The sequence below is a fragment of the Oreochromis aureus genome, linkage group 6 (genome assembly GCF_013358895.1).
Source record: "Oreochromis aureus strain Israel breed Guangdong linkage group 6, ZZ_aureus, whole genome shotgun sequence".
Taxonomy (NCBI): domain Eukaryota; kingdom Metazoa; phylum Chordata; class Actinopteri; order Cichliformes; family Cichlidae; genus Oreochromis; species Oreochromis aureus.
In genome coordinates, this window is record NC_052947.1 from 19,506,549 (window position 1) to 19,526,238 (window position 19,690).

General features: G+C 40.3%; 1 protein-coding gene across 1 annotated transcript; it reads left to right on the plus strand.

The window, feature by feature from the left end:
- The first annotated feature begins 781 nt into the window (after positions 1-781).
- LOC116330101 (proline-, glutamic acid- and leucine-rich protein 1-like) lies at positions 782-19,326 on the plus strand. Its single transcript, XM_039613086.1, has 7 exons — positions 782-837; positions 980-1,179; positions 8,381-8,425; positions 8,744-8,782; positions 9,339-9,453; positions 10,982-11,143; positions 13,315-19,326. The coding sequence occupies exons 2-7, from the start codon at positions 1,069-1,071 to the stop codon at positions 14,433-14,435; spliced, it is 1,593 nt and encodes a 530-aa protein (XP_039469020.1). The 5' UTR covers positions 782-837; positions 980-1,068; the 3' UTR covers positions 14,436-19,326.
- The last annotated feature ends 364 nt before the right edge of the window (positions 19,327-19,690 follow it).

Here is a 19,690-nt window from a genome sequence, read left to right on the forward strand (position 1 = left end):
CGTGCATATTAGTACACACAAATGTTCACACTGCTTTTTCTTCAGGAAACGCATTCTCTATTCTATAAGGTGGCAGTAAAGCCCGCCCCCACCCCCCCAAAAAATAAATCTGCCCCGGGGCCTAGACCTGACTTGTTACGCCCATGTAACAAACACAGCATAAACGGCGAGGTCACCTAACATCAATTCTTCAATTTACTTACTTTACGTGGTTGCCTGCGCGCGCCCACACCTGAAAAAAGACATTAAAATTAATAAATAAATCGATCTATCAATCAATCAATGTCACAGTCCTTCAGCAGCGGTCGTTTCCGCTGGTGCTGCACACCAGCAGCCTCCTCGTGGCAACAGGGGGCATTCTGATTGGCTGGGACTTAGCAAGCAATTTAGCCCTAGGAGGCCGTCACAGTTGTTTGTGGCTAACAATTACAGCATCAAAGTAGTTCTATAGTAAATAAATGTTCTGAAATGTTGCGATGCATGCAGTTTATTTGGAAGTTACATTATTGAATAATGTCAAATATAACTGAAGACTTAACTCGCATCTGATACAAGCAGGTGTGCTGCAAAAGTTTTACAAAAGTTGAGCTCTTTAGAAAATTATTTTCATAATTTCAATACTAATTTGTTAATATTAATATAAACTAACTAGATTCAGACATTTATTTTTGCCTCAGAAAAAATCATAGCGGGGCAAAGCTCTTATATTTTTGCCACTCTTTATTTCGCTGTGATTATATTTGTGTTTAATAGAGCAACACCGTGTGGACCCTGACAGCAGCCTCTCTGAGGCTGTTGCTGGGAGCTCCGGCCAATCAAAGCATACAGCGCTCCCGTGTAAGTACTGTGGTGGCTGGGGGTGAAAAAAAAAGCATGACATCACGCTCGGCTCCGTCCGTCTCTACGAGTGAAACATCTTTCTTCTACTACAGCAAACAACAGGAGCCGACTGAGCCGTCTGTGTTGTGAATTTGCGCAGGTCCAGCCGTAAAATACACCGAGAGTGCGGCCCCGGTACACCGGAGCGTGCAGCGGAGACGGGGAGGGGCATCAGCCCGTTTGGGGGGAATGGCGGATGGGGAGGCTGTCTTGTCTGTGGAGTGGGACAGTGGTGATGAGGGTTTAGCCATGGATCCAGAGAAAACGCTGACTTTCTGCCACGGGCTGCAGACTATGGAGGTAATGCACTGCACAGCTTTACCTTTGATGCGCACGCAGCTGTCAGCAGCTGTTCTGCAGAGCAACATGCTTCCCTCGGCCTGTGTGGTTGTTGACAAACAGCAGTGACCTCGACATATTATTATTATTTTTTATTTTATTTTATTTTTTTTACCTTTTTGTCATTACATCTGTGAGATACACGAGACAGCACGTGTATTTGTGCACCACTGCAGTCAGTGAGTTTAGGTCTCTGTTATATTTTATAATTAATTATTTTTAACATTGGGAAGGCTGTGTGTTAGTCTGTGGTCAATGCAAAATATTTTTAAGTTTGAGTTGTAGACGTGGTCGTGTACAACAGAATATCTTAGACATAACAGGATTGGTTTGCAAATCCTTTAAAAATAAAGCAAAGATTCTCGGTTTATATTAATTCAAGCTCGGAGACACTAAATTAATGAATCGTTGGTTATGAGTTGCTGTATTTCAGTTTGAGATTGTAGTTTTCAAGTCTTGTGGACAAGTGAATTCCTTGTTTATTAATGTGGCTTAAAAACCTTGTGCAATTGTCAAACAAGAGCTATTTAATGGACATCACCTTGTGAATCTTGGCTGTTAAGAAGAAGAACATTATTCTACTGAACTGGGGAAGTGGTTTGTTCAATGACTGTGTTGTTCCCTGCTTTGAGTGAGTTATCTAAAAGTATTCAGTGAATACAACTCCAATTCTTAAAGAATTGGGACACTGTAAAATGCAGATCTCATAATCCTATATTTTATTTGCAGCAGAACATATAAAACATATGAATTGTTTAAACTGAGACATTTTACTTTATCACGAAAATTTTTTAGCTCATTCTGAATTTAAGGCAGCAGCACATCTCAAAGCGGAAAAGTGAGTAACAAAAAGCTGTGGTATGTATGTGGTGCTAAAAAAGAAAGAGCTGGAAGAATATTTTCCAAATAATTTGGTTAACTGGAAACAGGTCAGTAACATAACTGGGTATAAAAAGAGCATCTTAGGGAGGCAGGGAGAGGTTCACCAGTATGCGGAAAACTGTCTACAAGTTGCAGAACTATTTCAGAATAATGTTCTTCAATGTAAAATTGAAAAGACTTTGAATATCTCATCATATACAATCCATAGTATCATCAAGACTCTGAAAATCTGGAGAAATCTCTGTGTGCAGTGAACAAGGCCAAAAAGCTCACGATCTTCCAGTCCTCAAGTGGCACTGCATTTAAAAACAGGAATGATTCTGTCATTGAAATCACAGCAGGGGCTCATGAACGCTTCCAGAAATTCTGGTGAACACAATTCACCATGAGATCCACAAAGGCACGTTAAAACTCTATCAAGCACAAACAAAGCCAGACATGAACATGAGCCAGAACGTCCGTCTTTCTCTGGGCCAAAGCTTTTTGACTTTAAAAAAAACTGTTCTGTGGTCAGAGAAATTAAAGTTTTAGACTAATTTTTGGAAAACAAGGACACCAGGTCCTCCGGACTAAAGATGAAAAGGAGCATCCAGCTTGTTATCAGTGTTCAGTTCAAAAGTCAGCATCTCTGATGGCATGCACCTGTAGACTTGGCAGCTTTCAAATCTGGAAAGACTCAATCAGTGCTGAAAGATTTTAGCATTAATGGTGGAGCAACATGTGCTCCCATCCAGAAGATGCATTTTTCAGGGAAGGCCTTCCATATTTCAGCAAGACAATGCTAAACTGCATCTATGATGTAGCATGGCTTCATAATTGAAGAGCCCAGGTGCTGAACTGGCCTGCCTACAGTGCAATTTTATGAGATTTGCAATCATTGATTTTATTTTTATGTAAATTTTACTCAATATCCCAACTCTTTTTTTTTTTTTTTTACAATTAGGGCGTTACATAGCTTGATCCTACTGTAATAAAAGCACTCACAAGAACTTATTGTCAATTACTCATCATAATATGTAAGCTGAAATGCAAACTGTTGATGTTGAAAAGTTTGTGTAAGATTACAATTTAAATAGAAGTTCATAGAAAACAAAATTAAGGAAACCTTAAAGCAATCATTTAGATTGAGTTTATTTTTAACTTAACTCATGTTAATGTTCAATGTTAAATTATAAGAGTAGTTGGAAAATTTTATTAAGACAACCTTTCAAATGTTAAACTGAAATTTGTTCTGGAAATGTTGCTTAATGTAAAAAAAAAAAAAAATCCATCCGTTGCAGTGACCCTAGGGAAACAAGAGAAAGTACCTGCTATGCTGTTGAGAGTGACTTGCAACTTGCTGGAAACATAAAAGTTTGTCTTTGACCTCTGGCTGGAAATTATTTTAAATGTCACCCACACATTGCTGTTTCATGATATGGATACGTTTCCCCCTCTTCACCAGCTGTTGAGTTTCTCGCAGGCAGGTCATAATGTTGTTTTGTTTGCTAGAGTCTTCTGATTAATTGCTGATTGCTGTTGTTACTGTGTGGTTTATTTCACATGCAGATTGATTGGGTGTCTCTGTTCAGTTGCTAAACAGGGCTCCATTTAGGTTGTTTGCATTTGTGATGGTTGACAGTGTCAGAAATTATTCACAGAGTATTTGCTGTAGCAATGCAGTGACTCTCAAACTGCTGAGGCATGAATAACTAAGGGAAATGAAAGTGAACGAAAATGACTTTTTGAGGGTAAAATAAAGAAGATTTGCTGATGCTACTGCATTGACCTTTAAACTAAAATTCAGCTTGGTCTGTTTTTACTGTTCATGAGAAAATATAAGGTGTGGAGCATTTTAAGGCTCTGAAGTGGAATGTGCTAGAGAAATAGTAGAGTGTTTTACACAGTGGTTATTTTGGGCTTCCAGTTGCTGATAATTATTTCCTTAGGTGGGCTCACAAGAGGTCACTCTGAGGAGGGGTCTCTCAGAGGTCATTTATCAGAGTCACTCAGTGGTGGTGTATAGTGTAGCGACTCAGACACATAATCTTTTTTCTGTATTTGTGGATAATGGGTCTCACTGTGACTCACTGGAGTCCCAACGCTTTAGAACTGGCTTTTGTACCCTTTCCAGACTGATAGATGTCACTGACTTTGTTTCTCAGCTGTTCTCGAGTTTTTTTTGGATTGTGGCGTGATGTGTTGCTTTTTGAGATCTTTTAACCTGCTTCACTTTGTCAGACAGGCTCTGTTTAAGGGATTTCTTGATTCAACAGGTCCACCAGTAATCAGGCCAGAGTGTGGCAAATAAAACTGAACTCATGTGGTCAGTGTGGTTCATTCATGATTTAACAAGGGGGGCAATTACTTTTTCACATAGGGCCAGGTAGGTTTGGACAAATCATCATTTAAAAACATCTGAAACATGCAAGTGTAACAAATATGGAAGAAAAAAAAAAGAAATAAGAAATCACAGCACTTTACCTGCCCTATTTTCAGAGAGGGAAAAACTTAGAGTGCAGTGCACATGAATGGGTTGTGTTTGTATAAATGTGTCCTGTTGTCATATTGGACGTGTTGACCTGTTTTGTTGCACTCTGTTCTCCTTGGTTGGGCTTGTTGCAGTAAATATTTCTATATAACACTTGAGCCTCCTGAATGTTCTTCCTGCTCAAGGAACTTGGTCTGTTTACATTTTAAACATTGGGGAACTGGTTGACTTTGCTAAAAAAAAACTTTGAAAGTAAAATGATGCCATTGCATATTAATTTTGTTTTTGTTTTTTTATTGTTAGTTTTTTACTATTCTTTTGTTTTTTGTAAGCAAAGTTATGGAGACTTGTCAGGACCCTTGGGTGGAAATCATTTGTGGTTAGTCTGCGGTATCTGAGGAAGCCTGAATGACTTCTCGTCACACTTGTATGCATATCCTGTGCCGTGTGGTGGGCTTACCTCTCAGGAAGTACATAGGAACTCAACCTGATGGTATTTATGACAGAACATTTCCTGTCGTGACTCTTATGTTTTCCATCAGTATAGGCCCAGTCCCCAGATGTTGTTATATTTGCAACGGTAGGTAATATATCCCAATATTTGTCAATTTACAGAAGAATCTTTACTGTATTTGTCCAGAATTCATTTTAAAATCTTTCTTTTTAAAAACAAAATCTGGTCAGGCCCTATTATATCTTTAAAACTCCATAGTTTCATATTATCCTAACAGAGTACTTTGTTCTCAAACTGTAGGCTTACTTTTGGTTTCTAGAGTTTCTAAAAGCAGAATGGGAGGCAGAGCCTTCAGCTATCAGTTTGTGGAACCAGCTCCCAGTTTGGATTTGGTGATGAGCTGTCCCTCAACAATCTCATAGTTAAGCTCCAAAGGTGTAAGCCTAAATTATAAAAGGGAGCAGAGAGAGACGGGACACACGACATATGCCTCTACTGCATGTCAGAAACTATTGTCTGCTGTCTCCCATAGTTTATTGCCATGTTTTCAATTTGTGGTTCCCCTATACTTCCCTTCATTTTCCTTTGTGCTTCCTCTTACTTCCACGTGGTAGATGGCTGCCCCTCATTGAGGCTGCTTCTGCTGGAGATTTCATCCTGTTAAAACAGCAGTTCTTCCTTCCCACTGTCACCAAATGCTTGCTTACAAGGGATTGTATGATTGGGGTTCTCTTACTAACAATGTAGGGTCTTTAACTTATAATATAACGCATCCTGAGACAACTGTTACTGTAAACTGGTGCTGCATAGATAAAACTGAAATTAAAAATGGAATTGATATTGAAGTTTGGAGGGAAAGATTTTGCCTGGTTGCTACATCAAGATTAGATTCCAGGAAGTGCTTTTATGGAAATTTTAACATTTCGTCTCTGTCTAATAGACTTTAATTTGTTCATGTAAATGGGGAGTCCTCTCCACACATCAAGGTTAATTATGGAGTTCCACTTGGTTCTGTGCAAGGTCCAATTCTCTTTACATTATGCATGCTTCCCTTAGGCAGTATCATTTGAGGGCATAGCATACACTTTCATTCTTATGTAGATGACATCCAGCTTTATCTATCCATGAAGCTTGATAACAAACGCCAATTAGTCAAACTGCAGTATTGTTTCAAAGACACTGAGGCCACTGGCTGACCCCTAATTTCCTGCTTCTAAAGTCAGTCATTGTACTCGGTTCTAGAAATCTTAGAAACATGGTGTCTAACCAGATGCTTACTCTGGATGGCCTCCAGGAACACTAAGGAATCTTAGAGTTTATTCATTTATTTTTGCATTTCCATTGCATTTCCACAATATCTCTAAAATGAGAAACATCCTGTCTCAGAGTGACACTGAAACACTAGATCATGCATTTAATACTTCTAGGCTGGACTAATGTAATTCATTATTATTATCAGGTTGCCCTAAACTCACTGAAAAGGCTTCAGTTTATCCAAAATGCTGCAGCAAGACTACTGACAGAGACTAGAAAGAGGAAGCATATTAGTTTCTCTTTACTTGTAGTTCTTAGTATATTTAAAAGTATAATGGGAGGCAGAGCCTTCAGCCTTCTCTTCTGTGGAACCAGCTCCCAATTTGGATTCAGGAGACAGACACCCTCTCTAATTTTAAGATTAGGCTTAAACCTTCCCTGTTTGATAAAGTATATAGTTAGGGCTTGATCAGGTGACCCTAAATCCTCCTTTAGTTATGCTGCAACAAGCTTAGGCTGCTGGGGTGCTTCCCATGATTCCCATCTGCACTGTTTCTTTTTTACTTACCTTTTTTCACTCACTCACACTCACACTGTTTATACAGCACTCTGCATTTACTTTAGATTATTAATTAGTTATTATTAATCTCTGGCTCTCTTCCACAGTGTGTCTTTTCTCCTCTATCCCTCCCGTCACCCCCGGAAGAAACCTTGTTTCAGGAAGAAACCTTATTTCTTCCTGCTAAAAAGGCAGTTTTCCTTTCCACTGTCACTGAGTTCTTGCTTATAGAGGGTTTTCTAATTGTTGGGAGTATTCTCTCTATTCTCTCTATTGTAGGGTCTATACTTAACAACATAATACAACATAGGATCTTTAAGATCTTTAAGGTGACTGCTGTTGTGATTTGGTACTATATGAATAAAACTGAATTTAAAAGCAATTTTCCATAAAAGCATCTCGAGGAAAGTGGTTGTAATCATAGACACATATTTCTACCTATAACTGCACCAGTTTCTGATGAGAAAAATGTGAGTTATGCATCCTTTCCTGTGTCTACTACAATGGCAGATACTGATCTGGAGCCTGTCTGTCCTTGTCAGGTTGATACTCTTCCACTAATGTCACATAATGTTTTGTGATGCAATGTTAAATGCCCTGTGGATGCATCAGGTGTTACAAGTGTATACTATACAGTACTGCAGAGTTGTGTGGGATATATTATACTGAAAAACAGTAAATATAAGTGTCTCTTGGCTAAATGCGCTTCACTGTCAGAGCAGCATGTGGAGTTGGATCATTTATGAAAGTTTGGGTCACTGACATAAATAGAGAGCAGAGGTGATTCTCGTACTCAGAATAGTTGCACAGACATGTGCACATTGTACACACACAAAGTATGCAGACTATGACCAGCATTGTTTCTTATGCTAAACACGTAACCAGCAGATATTTAACAAAACGGGTCTCGTTTACCAGGCTGGAGGTTTGGGTGTGCAACAAAGCCTCAGCTGTGCCACCACATTGTTTCTACAGTGGCCTCACATCCAGAACACACACTGACACACATGTACACACACACACACACACACACAGGCGTTTTGTCCTTTTACTCTCAGCAGGCCTGCATGACATTTACAGAAGCATAAGTGTACATTTAGTATCACACTGTTAGGGTTTTGGGGCAGTGGGACATTTTTTTTCTGTAATTTTGTGTCTGTACACCCTCGCAGGGAATTTTAAGTCAAACAATCAAAATGTGAGTGAAGTTGAGCTTTGAGAATACACATGGGGTGCTTTTCTGATGTTTTATGACTCTAACAGTTAACTAACAGATTAATGAGTAATGAAAATAATTGGTAGTTACAGGCATGTGTTTGAAAGAGGGAGCACACAGGGAACAGTTGTATGAACGACCTTCCCTTCTTTCTTCTCGAAAGGTCAGTAGTAGCCACCAGCTTAATACTGGAAAATGGGTCTTTAGTGGCCAATTTTATATGCTTGAATTACTGTAATAACAACACATCATATCTTTTGTTGCTTTTTTTCCCTTTACTTTTTTTAAGCTTCATTTTAACTGTTTTCTCTTTCTGCCTTTTGCTAGATGACTATGTCCCTGCAAGGGCTGGATGTAACCGAAGAAGCTACGGTAGGGAGTTCAACCTTTAACCACAACTAAATATTGTCCACACGGGTAAAAAGGCCTCAGAGCCTTTTCCTCAGTGGTTGCTATAGTAATGCATAATTATTTGTTAGCACTTGGGTCTTGTGTGGTAACTATGCACATGACAGATTTAGCAACCTCTCCTCAGTGCTTTATTAGTATGGTTTATGGCTTTGCTCAAGTGCCTGAGCTCATTGAGGTTGTTATACTGTAAAAGCTTTGAAATTTGCTGGCTTTTTATGATATGTACATTTTTAATATTTTGGTTTTCACTTGCTTTAGTTTCTTCCCTTTTCACTATAGGTGCCTGTGAAAGAGATCGAAATGAGCACAATCAATAAGGTGGGAGGCTTTTTAAAACATTTTTTAAATACTTTTTTACCCGCAGCTGCCATTAAATATGCACTCATATAAAAAATAAGATTACAGATGCAATAACTGTTTATTTCATTGTTAACAGAAAAGTATCAGAGATTTAATATGAAACTACTATGATAATTTTCACCCGATGATGCTTTTAATAACTCTGTTTTATTTCTAGGGTTTCAGGTACACATACAAATCTGTGTGTATCAGTAGTTTAAAGTTTGGTTAAACTTACTGTGTGCTTCATTAGAAAACAACAGAAAGACAAAGACAGTGGGGGAAGAAATTGATAGAGCATAGGAATACCATATTATGTGTGGAGATGTGTTATTTATACAGGGAAACTAAATAGATTTATTGTAATTTTACTATTTTGTCAGTGAAGTTGCTTTTTTTTTTGCTGGTCAGAGTTTCCACAGTCTGTGGATTTTGGATTTTGGGCATCTTGGTGGTGCAGCGATTAGCACTGGGCTCCACCTTCCTACAATATTTCCACTGTGGTTACACTGTGATGTGGTGTTTTATCTATTAGATGGCGAGGCATCCAAAGTACTGTCCTGGAGTGAACAACAGTCCAGGTTACCTGTGTGAAACGGGACATTGCTGCGGGGAGACGGGCTGCTGCACCTACTACTATGAACTCTGGTGTGAGTCAACTGACCGCTTCTTCTCTGCTGTGCTACTGAGGAAAGGGTTCTGATTTAATGGCGGTGTTTATCGTTCATTACTTAGCCCTGCTGGGAAACAGTCAAGGTGTCCTATTATGCTCACCTGCAGCTCTAAAGTTCTGGTCTCATAATCCACTAATGTTGTTGCCTCCGCCAAGGAGCGTTTGGTAGCTGTCATTCTTTCTGTCTGTAAACGCTAAAAAGCTTTGAATGAATTCTGATAAAACATCGTAGGCGTGTAGAGTGGGGTCATGTTAACGATCCATAAAATTTCGCTCACATTCAACTCAGTTTTATTTATGTAACGCCAAATCACAACATGACCCTATAATAATAATGATAAACACTCAGACAACCCCAGATGACCAAGTACTTGGTGACAGTTCAGAGGAAAAACTACCTTTTAACAGGAAGAACCAGGAAGAAATCTCTGGTTTCTTTTATTAGACCCATTAAAACACCACTAAGGCTTTCAATGTCAACTTAATGATTTAATGGTCGAAAACTGACAAAAAACATTCTAACCTAGAAACTATGATGCTTACAAATTAGATGTGTACTGTAAAAATATAGAAAATACCATATAAAGACTTAAACTGCCATGTCACATTTGACCTCTACTTTAAATTCAGTGGATTGATCTGAAGGCCAAAGTGTTTTTATTGACAGCATATGGACGTATAGGGAATGATATATGGAGATTCTAAATATTACGTTACTTTGGACCTCTGACCTCTCCTTTAAGTTCAAACAAGGTCAAATTTCATAAAATGGTTTTTAGCTTTAAATTTTGTTAATATTGGCAACCTGTAGGAGATGATACTGGCATATTCAGATTCAAAATATCACATTATAGTTTGCATCCAGATTTTATGTCATATTTGACCTCTGACCTCACTTTGATGTTACGCATCTTCCTTTCTTGGTGGAGGTTTGCGCTCTTGGAGTTTTTCTAGTTCTTACGTGGTTTAGTTTAAAATAATCCTTAATGTTTAAGTTCAGTAAGGAAGCTCTGTAATCTATCATCTGTTGTCTCGGGGGTTCGGCTGCTCTCTGGTCTTTACATCGCTCCCACTTTCCCAACCCTCAGTCTTCATCTTCACAACCACCAGCATCTAGACTCTGGGTGTTCCTGTCCTAAATCCTATCTGATGGGTCATCAGTCACCAAATACATTAATTCCTCCATAAATCGTGTTCAGTTCTTCCAAATGATCTTTCCTTATTGAAATTGCCTTGCTGCGGTGCTTTTATGTGTCCTTCCCCCGTCTTTAAGACAGCTGTTTTATGATTGGCTTGCTTGCACAAACAGAAAATTTAAATAGTGTGTGCGCTGGGCTGTTGGTTACCTGATGCGCCTGAAAGCTCAATGAGTCCTTTGAAAAAAAGCAAAACTTGTGTGTAAGCAGAGTAGATCTGAGATGAAATTCAGATAACAGACCTGAAGGTTACATTTTGTTTGGGTTTTTTCTTTATCACGATGGCCACTCATTTCCTGTTTTCTACAGGGTTCTGGCTCTTGTGGACGGTGCTGATCCTCTTCAGCTGTTTCTGTGCTTACCGCCACCGCCGGGCCAAGCTGAGAATTCAACAGCAGCAGAGGCAGAGAGAAATCAATCTGATCGCTTACAACGGCGCTTGCAACTATCCTTCATCAATGCTGGACCTCAGTATGTTCGCTTCATTTTAAATCACACATGCTGTAGCTTTTGAATTCTAAATGAAATCAATTCCATAGACTTTGCATGCGTTATGATTTCCTTGCACTGCGTTTTCTGAGGAAACAGAAATATGCCTACATTTAGATACTTCTAAATACATCTGTTAACAGGCATCATATGGAAGTAATAAAGCAGTAAATGTAAAGCGTGTTTTGTTAAATGAACTGAGTTTTTGTTTTTAATTGAGGAAAGAGGCTCGTGCTTTTAATGTAACAGCGAGTAAAAATCCTCATATAGAAGCTTTTGGTGTGCACATCAGTCTGCAAATCACCAGTGTGTGATGCAGCGCAAAAGCCAGCCAAAGGCACAGACTGAGACTCAGAGCAAAGATGCATTTGAGGACAACCAGATTTTCCAATATTTTCAATGTTTGTTATCTAAATTCTATTATCGGCAAATATCTCTCAAGTCTACCGCAGATTTACTCCATTAGGGATGCTTTCTGTCTTTTTGCCTGTGGTGAAAAACTCTGTGTGGACTGTGATCGACTGGCAGCATCTTGTAAACCTAGTGAAACGTATTTGCATTGTTATTAAACCGTGATCACTCAAAGAATGCACACAGTTAAAAATCCACAAAAATAAGTTTTTTGCATGTTAATCTAGAAGTTTTGAAATTTTAGGAAACAAAGTTAAAGGTTATCCTTTTGGATGGTCTTTCACATGCTGCGTCATATACATCCAACTATTCAAGAAGTGGTAAAAAAAACCACCAGATGTAGCACATGGTTTCATAGTTAACTAAAGTGTTTTTGCACATCTAGTTTTATTTAACTACAATAAAAATAAAAACTAGACTTTTGGAAGGAAAAAAAATGAAACAATTTTGTGAACTAAAATAAAATAAAAATGGAGAGCAAACATCCTTAGTTTTAGTATCCGTTAAAAGATATTATTACAGCTTGCCTGAGGAGGCTTTGATGGACATGTATTAGAAAATGCAAAACTTTGATAACTCTGATGTAGCAACAGAAATGAAATACCAGCCAAATAAGAAACACAGGAGCTAGAAAACTTTCAAGGGAAAACGTGAGGTACAGCAGAAGACAATAAGGAAGACTGAACTATTTATAAACTGTGAGTTAATTAGGGAAGTGAAAGACGGGTGGAGAGCGAGCACTACTGAAAGTAATAGGGGAAAAAAATCACATCAAGACTCAAGAAACAACTAACTATGGAAGGAAAATGGAAATACATGGTCCCTCGCTATAACGCGCTTCACCTTTCGCGACCTCGCTGTTTTGCAGATTTTTTTGTGTGCAATTTTGCATGCTTTTTTTGTGTGTTCTGCGTCCTGATTGGCTGTAGACCATTGTCAGTTAATCTCCTCCGTGCCGTGTCTCCTGTACAGTACAGGATGCGTTCAGCTTGTCAAATTTGCATAAATCTTCGATTGCTACCAGTTAGACTCTGAAGTGCTGCACTGTATGTTTGTAAGTTTTCTCTCCAACAAACAGCAATGTCAACGAAACCTTTTGCACCATCAAAGGGAACCGCGGGTGCCTTTGGTTTCATTCTGTAATAGTGCATTTATTTTTCTACGAAGGTTTGAACTTTGAGTGTTTAAACAAGAGAGAAAAGTGTGGAAAAAAACATCTATAATAATTGTAGAAAAATAAAGTTGGCTACTCCCGCGATAAACGAGGGACCACTGTAACACAAAAGAAAATTACTTAAAACAGAGACAAGAAGATTCAAACCCAAGCCGTTAATCTAAAACACAAAAACTAAAAGGCTTCACAAGAACAAGAATGAAGTAAAACCAGAGTAATCAGTAATATCACTCTATAGAATAATAAAGAATTCAAGCAGGAACCCAAAACTTGAAAAAATACAGACATCACATGCTAGAATAGCAGAAACACCTTCAGACGGAAATTGGGAAGCAAAAATTCACAGATTCCAAAAATAACACAAAACCAAAGGAGCGTGACGCCAGCAGGTTCACACCCATAACCGTCTCACCGTGAAGCTCCCTCACCGCCCTGACATGTGGGAGGAGTAAGCTTCGACTACAAATGAGCTCGCCACACCACACCAATGAGGCATAACCCCATGAGAAAGCTAACTGACATGTAACACTAGTCTGCGTAGCCTAAAAGTGTGTTTCTTTCGTCACAGGTTTTCTGGCTTCCTTCAAGTTGCCCTCTTACGAGGAGGTTGTTGCGCAGCCCAGCACCCCTCCTCCGCCTTACAGCTCCATCTTTGCGCTGCAGGGAGGTGCCGCAGCAGGTCCTAGCTCCTCTTACCCCCATCATCACCACCACCGTCACCCCTGCCCTCCCTACTTGGGCCCTGGCCCCAGCGGTCTGACCTCCTCACAGAGCTCTGATAACTACACCAGCTGCTCCTGTGAGTCTTGCTCCCTCACCTCCCCATCCAGCACCTCCTTCTCTGTCCAGGTGACGGATGAGACATACGACAGCAGCCACATGTCCACACCCAGTGAAGCAGGAGGAGATTTGGCCGTGGTGCCAAGGGTCGGGGTCCCCTTCACGCTGATGCCATCACCACCCTTGCAGGTTCCACCTGATGTTATACCTGCGGTCACTCCGGATGTCATTCCGGTGCAGAGATGTTCCTCTAACGGCAGTGAAGGAGTCTCGCCTCCCTCTCATCCACTTTCTCTCACTTTGCACTCCCGTCCTTCGCACTCCTCTCGCCTCCCGCTCTCTCCCCTCTCGCTGTTATCTTCCATTCCCGCTGGTCAAGTCCACCCTCTCGTCCCATCGGACCCGCTCGGAGCCATGGCTCTTCAGAGAGCGAAAGAAGAGACGTCACCTCATGATCCAAACGCTAGGCCCCTGCACTCAGCTCCTAAGCAGGCTCTCCTCTTATCAAACGTGGCTATTTCTGTGCACTGCGGCGGCAAGGAGGAGCAAAAAAGGGAAAAAGAAGAAGAGGAGGAGGACGACGAAGACGAGGATGAGGAGGACCACTTCCGGCATCGACGGCTGACGGGTGACTCGGGCATTGAGGTGTGCCGCTGCCACGTGAAAAGAGGGCAACAAGAGGATGAGGAACCAAAGAAGGGGGGCTTCGATAAGGGAGGGAAAGATGTCGTGAAGGAAGGGGAGAAGGCAGATGTGCTGCAGGACGCCGTGGACTGTTCCCAGCAAAAGAAGGTCGCCGCGCAGTCGTCCAGCACGGGCGACTGCGCGGAGCAGCGCGGCCATGTCTCTTCCCCTTCTAGCATCATCATTAACAGAAGTGAGGCTATCATCACTGTGGAGTCCTTGTAAGTAAACAGCCATGGAAAGAAGGAAAAGTGGGATAGCATTCGTAACCGGATGAGTGACGAATTAAAGGAAAAAAAAGAAAACGATCGGTCTTAGGAAAGATTTGGGCTATCAGAACAGATTCACTGCATCTTAGTGTTGGTTCTACAAATCTCTGTAAATCTACTGAAGGGATGGCACACTATTTTTTGTCCTTTTTTTCTTCTTTTTTTTCTGTAAAAAAAAAAAAAAAAAGACATTTGGATGATGGTTGTAGAAAGTCTCCAAAATCTTCCATTAGTGTCTAACTGAGCTGAGATCAGGTGACTGCAAAGGCATTAGCAAAATTATTGACATGATTTTCATACTCATCCTACCGCCCAGTGACCTCTGATGGACCGCTCTGTGGACGGGGACAACCCTGGAAGAGACTACTACGTTAATAAGACAAGTGAACTATACCAACAGCTTCTGGGTTTTCCTTTAATTTGTCATCCGCCTGTCGATGAAGACTTAAGAAGTGAAAAATGTGATCACTGAAGAAAAGTCTTGGAGAGCTTACAGAAATGTCTGCAAGCCATCAGATGGGATGAGTAACATTTTTAGGAGGGGGTCTCTGTATTTTATTTTGGGAACTCCAGACCTCAAAGTTCTCATGATTTATAAGAGATGATTTGGGTTTGTTGTGGAGGACGAGGTGTTGTTTTCTTAAAATGCAAATGGCTCAAAATCCTTAAAAAGAAATTCCCCTTTCTGCATCGTTTTCTTGCTAGAGCCACTATGATAAAATGTTTTCCCTGCAGATGAGGGGAAAAATACCTGACATCCTAGACTTTTTTTTTTTTTCCGTGTTGCTCCGTACGAAGCATCGAAGCAGCATTTTTAGCTTTGAAATGGAGCTCGTATCACCGGCTGCCAGCCTGTGGATATAAAATATTCTGACTTTTGTCAAATCCACACATTTTAAACTAAAAAATTGGTCATCTTTTTAGGCATTTAAACATTGAAGGACCTTTTCTTTTTTATTGGAGCCCACTTCCCTTATCATAGATTGATTGATTCAGTGGGTCAGTGTTTTATACCTTGTGTCTTATGTTGCCTCCTTCTTAAAGATTTTTAAAAAAGGGGGGCGGGTACAAACTTTAATTAAATGTGCAGGTGGCAAAGCTTTACTATGATATTGTAGTTATACATTATAGTTTCAGACTGTTACATCAGTATACTGTATACTTAGCCAGCTGTTTGTCTTTGGGTTCAGTGCAGTTTTAACGTGCTCCTGCCTTTTGCAAGGCAATATCACTCTGAATCCTCGTGTTGAGTTTTTTACTAGGCGCACACTTTAAGCCTAAACTGATAATGAATGTAAAAGGTTATGCATTGCAACAAAAAAACGCACTCAAAGCTGTTTTTTGAGGATTTTTTATAGCATGATGCTCGACTGAAAGCTTTTTTTTTGTTTTTTGGGTTTTTTTTTTAACAAAAAGAAAAAAATAACAGAGTTTTGCCAGTGTGGCAATCCAGTCTGTAGGCGTGTGCTTCGAGAAGTCACTTTGGGAAGAAGTGCCCATTGTGATGACTGTTTGTGTCGAGTGATGCTTGTTAAATATCAAAGGCGTAAATGTACGAAGTGAGCATCTGAAGTCACAGAACAGAATCTCCTTTATTTTAAATACTGCTGTGGCGAAACGCGACTTCGCAGAGTCAGACTGTTTTTCTCTAAATGCCTCCTAGTTGATGACTAGTTGACATCCAGAGCAAGGCCAGGGATTACGTTAGCCTGCCATGCTCACCTGGCGGGGGATAGCACACACGTTCTCTCTCGTAGTAAACTGTCAGTACAACAATGTGCTCAAAAAGAAACAGAGAGTGTCTCACAACACAATTTGTACATGTTTGTCTTGGCGTAGTTGTTATTATGAGACAAGGGTCTCGGTAGTTCACTGACTGGAGGCCACTTTTTCCGTGTCCCTAGTTGTTTAATGCCTAAGGGCAAAGCTTTTAACTCTTAGTAGTGTGGAGAGAAATCTAATTTAGCACAGTTCACTCTTAAAAAGAACAAGTCACATTTGCTATTTTGAACATTAAGATGTGAGTTTGCATGGAAGTTTAAGTGGCAGTTTGCTTTCTGATGATCTCGTGATGAACATCTTCAAAGCACCTGTGCAGCGATTCACTGATGGCCTGACAAAGATGGTTCATCCTCTGGACATATTGGCAAAAAAGCCTTTTTGGAGCCTTGCATTTCTTGTCATTTTCATTAGTTTTAAGTAACGTGTGTTGTTGATCAGTGGTGCCTAGTTGAAAAAGGATTTTTCTGTTAGGAATCCGTAGTTTCCCAGCTAATATCTGAGCGTGTGTGTGTGTGTGTGTGGATTATGAATAGCTGTAAATCAAATGGCGAAAATATTTTCTAAGAGTACTTAGCAGTCTCTTTTTAAAATTCTCATATTACATGTGAGACTTGCAAAAATAGTATTTAGCAATAGTATTCACACTTTTTTTTCTCCTTATTCTGGTTTATGCTGGCTGACAGGAAATGAGATGAACTGAAATGACATTTACCTCTTTATGACTCATCTGCTAGCTGTGCTGGGCAAAGGCCCTCGATTGTACAAACACAGCAGTTTAAAAAAAAATGCCTTTGGCGTAAGTGCAAACTTAGATTATCGGGTTGTATTTTAAAGCCCCAGTGTGTGTCTTGCATGTTACTGACCTTAAACTTTAGTGTTTCGTATTGATTTTTTTTTTTTTAAGCTCATCTGGCTAAAGGTTCAGTGCGCTTACGCCATGGCGAGGCGTCCGTCGTCCGTTTGTCCCACCGCAATTCACAAGAATCCGTACTCCTCCCAGAGTACTGGTCGGATTTTAATGACTAATCACTACCTGATGTGTCTGCACCCACACTGCTCAAGGTCAAAGCTATACAAGTCATTTTTACAAGAATGGCTACTCCTCCTGGAGTATTGGTCTGACTTTAGTGAAGCAAGGCTAGATAATCCTGGATACGACTGTTTGCGAGCCTCCTTGACTTCTCCCTCGACTTTAATTCTCATTCATTTGTGCAACAAAAGCTGCACAGCTTTCTTTCTGTACTTCACACATTACAACAACCTTTGAACTGTGATGGATCATGAAGCAAATGAGCTGTAATGTCACTGACGCTCTGGTTAGTGAGTGTTTAGTTTTTTACATTTTATTGTAGATTTTAATTAGGATAATCGTCTTAAGGGGCATCATTCTGTTTTAGATTTTACACTTAGAAAAGAGGCCAAAAAACACAATTTTTACATGGCATCCTCTTGATATTAGTTTAGCAAGTATCCATCCACTTTCTTCCGCTTATCCAGCTAAGCCTCCTCCACGGAGGCTTAGCTGGAGCCTATGCCAGTTGCCATAGAGCAGGAGGTGGGGTACACTCTGGACAGGTTGCCAGTCTCATATTCATATGAATGGGCAATTTAGGATGTTTGGAGTCTGGGAGTAAGTCAGAAAGACCAGGAAAAACATGCAAACTCCCAGAAACACTTCATGGATTTGAACCCAAAACCTTCTTGCTGTGAGGCAACAGGTTCAACCACTGCACTACCAGCATAGAAGCTGTTAACAAAAACACAAAGTTAGCGTGTGGATCTATCGGATACTAGCTGAGGTGGTTCAGGCATCCAATTAGAATGCCTCCTGGGGGAGATTTTCTGGGCATGCCCTATCGGAAAGAGGCCCCGGGGTAGGCCCAGGTCACGCCGGAGACATTAGGTCCCTCAGCACTGCCTGGGAATGCCTCGGTGCTTTCCCCGAATGAGCTGAAGGAGGTGGCTGGGGAGAGGGAGGTTTGGGATTCCCTTTTGATCCAGCCCCAGATGAGCTGGTGGAAAGTGGATGGATGGATGTTTAATTTCGATGACTGAAACTGAACAAGATGGTGAAACATAGGAGTCACACACTGGGGCTTATTGTATCCCGACTCCTGCTTTCATTTGACGTCAGTGTAAATAGAACCAGTTTGATTTGTCTTGCCTTGTCAGAAGCCAATTTGTGTGGAGAAAAAGCCCCAGATTTTACCTTTGTTACCACTCTTTGGCCAAGGCCTGATATAAGACTGTTACCTCGCTCGAGTTTTGACTGTAAAGGACTGTTCACTTCTCCTTCTGAAGATAGTATTTACTCTATATTTGTACTGATTTTATTTTGTAATGCCAAAAGTTAAAGAATTGAATAAAAAAACAAAAAAAAAACTCACATTGGTACAGCCGTTGAACCACTTTGCCAGGAAAACAAAAAACAAAACATCCAATCCTTTTGATTCAGGATAACTCAAGACTGTCTCCTTCTACTCCTGCAGCTACGAGACAGCAGCATATATAGCAGTATGTATATGTGACTGTACATGGAATAGTTCAGATTAATATTACTACAACATGTGGTGTACTTTGAAGGTATCTTTGTGCAATTCTACCTGCGGCTCTTCAGCGTGTCGTACGTATGTGTGAGAGAGTAACCGTGCCGTTTTCTTGTTAAAAATCACTGTCGCTTATTGTGAGGATAATGTTGAGTATAATGTTAACATAATAACTGTCGATTTAAAAAAAAAAAAGCCAAAACTTTTTCGTGTCATCATGGATATCAAGTTGATTTTGTATCTTGGTGTAAAGCAGATTCAGAGATTTCCGATGCATACTGAGTGAGATGCTCTCACGTTTGTTGTGTCTGTTTGGTTGCACACATCATGTTTTCTTTGCTCTGTTTGTTTGGGGGTTTTTTTTGCTTTGTTTTTTTTTTTTTAGAAGGTGGGGTTGTTTTTAGATTTCTTCCATCTCACCGATCATCACTGAGATTCTGCCATATTGGACGCAGACATCTGCTTAACTCTGAACAGAAAACTGTGGATTTTGTGTCAAAATAAATGTGCTACCAAATACATGTGTGTACTTCTGCTTCACATTATACGCGCCTTTAGTTCTCACATATTCTGCTGTGAAATACACCCGATCTGACGCCTGACTAAACTCCTACTCGTGAGTATCTGTCGCCGTGAATGACTAAGAATAAATCAGGCTGTCGGCTCCGACTCGGAGAAGTTTTTGACTTTTCCGAAGTTTGATATCTGTGTCCTTGCCTCGCTGACAATGCGACGGTGATGATCACAGCACAAAGTATGAGAGGCTGAGAAGTGACTTTTGTACTCATCCTCTATACTCTAATCAGCCACTTTATTAGGTACACCTTGCTAGTACTATGTTAGACCTATTTCAAACTTCACAGCTGCTTTAATTCTTTATGGC